The following is a 4,142-nucleotide window of genomic DNA, read 5'->3' as shown; positions in this document are numbered from 1 at the left end:
AGCCACCTGTCCCGGAGCTGGGCTCCTCCTGGCTCTGTGACAGCTGCAGCGCTGACAAGACGCCTTGCCCCTCCTCCCCTGCGATACCCCCCACCGTGCGACCTGCTGAAGCCTGAGCCTCTGGACAACACCCCCACCCACCAAAATCGATGCCACGCATCGAATGGGACTCCATGAGCCCTGCTGCTGTCCCCAGTCTCTGCCCATCTCCTGCCCAGCAAAGTGACGCCAGCACACACACAGTGCCCCCCCCCCACCCCCATAGCGGATGATTGGTGAGGTCAGGAGCACATGATGGGGTCCTGAGCCCAGGGGATAGGCTGGAGGGTGGAGGGCGTACGAGGCAGAGGGACGGTCATGTCTGCCCCACCTGGCCCTCTAAGGACTGTCCTAGAATCTCAAGGAGACAGTGTGGGTAGGGCACAGGCACCAGCCCAAGTTCTCCTGTCAAACACTGCTCCCTCTGGAGTCATCAGAGTCGCACATCTTGTCCTGGGGTTTCCCAGGGTGGGGGTGGGGTGGACAGGGGCCCCTGGGGCCGTGCCAACTTCATGGGACAAAGCAGCAGGAAGATGCGGGGAGGAGCCAAGCTGAGGCCACGGTGGAAATACCAGTGCTGTGGCTCCCTGCCCTGGAGGGTGGACAGTGGGTGCCTTGTGCAGGCACTGGGCCTCCTCCCCCCACCCCAGATAAAGGAGTTGACCTGGGCGCCCACACACCCCTCACCACCCCATGACGCAGCTGCACAGCAGCTTGAGGAGGAGCCCGCAGAGAGGACAGGGCAGAAGCACTCAATACTGTTTAATCCCCCCCGCCCAGGCTGCCTGCAGCCCTGCTCAGGTTGGGGGGGTGAGAGGGGGCTGCTCCTCTACTGTCATGTTTGGGGCCATCGGGTCCATGGGAATGGTCATGAGGCCTTGCTCCTCCAGGGGCGGCATCATGGAGACCTCCAAGTCAGGGTCCATGACATGGGACTCCACTTGCACGGTGTGCAGATCCATGCGATCTTCCTGGACCCCGTAGTGCCCCACCAACCTGCACGGCAGGGCCCGGGTCAGGCTGGCTCCACCAGCACAGGCCTCAGGAGGCCTTGACCTCCCCCCTCCCAGGGCAGGCCTGGGCCTCCAGTCAGTGCTTCTGATGCATCCGTCCCACCCCCCGCACCTCCAGGGGCAGGACGTAGGAGCACGGCTCACCTGTGGGGTCCTCCCCTGAGGTTACTCACCTGCTGTTCATGTGTCTGGGGCATGGTTCACTGCAGGGACAAAGGGAGGCGTGAATCCTGGACAGTGGAGCTGGCCTCCCGGAGCCCAGGAGTGCCCCTCCCCCCGCCTCTCCACAGCCCTGTCTGGGAAACGGTGTTCCCCAGCTCCTGGTGACATCCCACCCGGGGGCAGAGGCCCCTCCCCCAGTATGGCCCTGTGGCCCTCACCCGCCCTCCCAGCCCTGGGGCTCGTGCACCTCTTGGCTCTCATGACACCAACTGCCACGATGACCAGGGCGCAGAAACAGCTGGCGCCCACGCCCGCCAGCACCACGAGCAGGGCGATGAGGGCCTCGCGGCTGAGGCCGAGGCTGCACTCGCAGTACGTCCCAGCTGCAGAGACAGGGCCCGTGCGGCCGAGGGGCCCTTGTCAGCCACCAGTGGAGGACGCCCAGGGCCGCCCCTCACCCTGGGGCCACCACAAGGGTACGGGAGGGGCCCTGGCAGGGGGGGGTCGAGGGACAGGAGGAGGCACCTGCAGCAGGGATGAGCAAAAGGGACAAACATATCAGGCCAAGGGAGCTGCCGACCGGGCAGGAGTCAGGCTGGGGACAGGGGGCCATGTCCAGCCCCCAGCCCCACCGCACACCTCTGGATGGAACTCATCGGAAGGCGCTGACCTCACAGTAGGGCTCTGAAGCTGAGCGGGTGGGGGCAGGGCTTTGGCTGGAGCTTCACTTGAGCTCGGGGGCCAGAGTGGAGGAGCCCTGGGCAGGCAGCCCTGCGGTGGGGCAGCTAGGGTGGAGAGGGTCCTGGGAGCCACTTCTGAGTGCCCTGCTGGACCCAAGGCCAAGGCAAGGATGGGGCTGCCCTGGCCTTGGGGGATGGTGCTTCGTGGGGAAGGGGGTGGAGCCCACGCTTAGGCCCCTGGACAAGTGGAGACAGTGGCCTGGAAAGCCTGGGGGGGGGGGCTAGAGCACACAGCACAGGGCCCCTGTTTCTCTCTCAGGACACCCCAGAGGCTGGGACAAGCAGGGGCCAACGGGGGGGTAAGGCGTGGACCAGTGCTCACGGGGGATGGTCCCGCCCACACCCCAGCAATGCTCAGGTCCAGAGGAACCTCCAGGGGTTCTTCAACCCCCAGGAGAGGTGGGGGGCACTGCCCACAGGTCTTCCCAGAACCACATCCTCTGGGTGCACCTGAGGCTCCAGCTTACCCGTGTCCTTCAAGTCAGAGCCCACCTGACCCTCTGAGGGCTGCTTCCTCGTGCACCCTCCTGCCAACCTGACAAGCACCACCCGAGGGACTCACCTGCCGGCTGGCATCCACACACTTAAGCTCAGCCTCCTCCCTGGCCTCCTGCACTGCCCCCCCCCCACCCTGAGGCCTCCTCCCTCCTCCCCTAAGGACCTGGCCAAGCAAACCACCCAGGCAGCAGGAGGAATTGCCCCACCCCACAGCCTACCCCACAGGGCGCCAGGGGCAAGGGTGCAGAGGGGCCCCAGCTGACCCCTGGTCCCTGGGAACCCCCCTGACTCCTGGCACAGGAGGCCCCTCCTAGGGGAACCCTCGGGGATCAGCCAGCAGTTTCTGGCACACTTCTGTGCCTGTTGAGTAATGCTGTGACCCAAGACACAGCTTTTTTTTTTTTTTTTTTTTTTTTTACCACATTTGTCCACAAACCAAGTCAAAAGGGACGGAAAGCAGGAGCGCTGTGCCCAGGAGTGGACACCGCCCCCTGCCAGGCCAGTCTAGCAGGTTTGCATCCTGGTTAGGACGACAAAGGTACATGCAGCCCAGTGCCAGGTGGCCTTCCGCCTGGAGGGAATGGCGGGTGTCAGAGCCTTCTGGGCCCCCACCAGAACTCGGAGGAAGCAGGAGGCCCCTCTTCTAGTGACCACAGCACAGCAGCCTTGGTGGTGGGCAGAGCCCAGGGGAGGGAGATACTGGCTGCTAAGACTACACACCTCGTTTCCACCACTTTGTCCTCCAAACCTCAGCAAACAGAATACTCTTGGGTAAGAAGGGGAAGTCCCAGAAGAGGGCTGACCTCAGGGCCCCTGTGCAACAGGCCAAAGTGGAGAGGTAGGGGTGGGCACTGGAGGACAGCTTGGGGGGGAACCCAGGGTGTGTAGGAGCAACAGGCATGACTCCAGGCCTGGGAAGGAGCCCCGGGCAGGTGGGAGCAGGAGAGTAGAAGCTCATTCCGCAGGGTCTCTGCTGCCTGGGAGGACAGTGCCACCAGCTAGAGCAGAGCTCCCAGCACTGGAGGCTGTGGTGCCAGCCTGGGCAGAGCCAACACCCTTCCCTGCCTCCTGGGAGCTCCGGGGCTGGGGCAGTGCCAGGCCCCCAAAATCCCTTAGACAGGACCCCGTGTGTGCTCTGGACACAGCTGGTCTCCCAGCTACGCTGGGGAGGCTGGGCTCACAGGGCTCTTCACCTGTGCTCAGAGCACTGAGGCCCCGCGTGCTCCTGACCACGTGCCTGAAGCACAGAAACCAACTTCACTATGAGCCACAAATAGCCAGCTCCTCCTGCTAGAGACATGGGAGCTCTTGGTCCATCAGGGGACACTCAGCTGCCTATCTCACACGTTCCAATGGCGTCCACATGTCCCAGAAACGGCCTTGAACCCTCAGGCCAGGAAGAGGGTGGGTGACCTGAGGGCTCCTTCCGAAGGCCAGAGGGAGGCTTGGGGCTGGAGGCCTCCGGTGTGCTCCTGCCTGAGCTTCAGGCTCAGAAGTGGGCCTTCATGAGCAGGTGTGGCCTAGGGACCCCCGTATGCCAGGACTCTGGGTTTGGAGCCCAAACACAGGTGTGCAGGCCAGGACTGGGCCAGGCCACTCACGTGTTTCCCCTCCCCGGCTCCCAGGGAGCCAGGCCCTGCTCAGTGGGGCGGAGAGCTTCGTCTGGAGGGAGCACCTGGACCCCAAATTC

The 4,142-nt window shown here is 64.2% G+C and overlaps 1 protein-coding gene across 1 annotated transcript; it reads right to left on the bottom strand.

Moving 5' to 3' along the window:
• Positions 1 to 769: 769 nt before the first annotated feature.
• On the bottom strand, positions 770 to 4,025 carry TMEM210 (transmembrane protein 210). Its single transcript, XM_045803729.2, has 4 exons — positions 1,740 to 4,025; positions 1,462 to 1,597; positions 1,226 to 1,255; positions 770 to 1,035 (listed from the first exon to the last, which is right to left on the bottom strand). Exons 1-4 carry the CDS (start codon positions 1,825 to 1,827, stop codon positions 837 to 839), a joined length of 453 nt encoding a protein of 150 aa, XP_045659685.1. The 5' UTR covers positions 1,828 to 4,025; the 3' UTR covers positions 770 to 836.
• Between the last annotated feature and the right edge of the window lie 117 nt (positions 4,026 to 4,142).

The sequence above is a fragment of the Ursus americanus genome, chromosome 18 (genome assembly GCF_024610735.1).
Source record: "Ursus americanus isolate L20-20 chromosome 18, mUrsAme1.1.p, whole genome shotgun sequence".
NCBI lineage: Eukaryota > Metazoa > Chordata > Mammalia > Carnivora > Ursidae > Ursus > Ursus americanus.
Note: the sequence above shows the minus strand (reverse complement) of the source record. Positions and strands in the feature narration are given on the sequence as shown.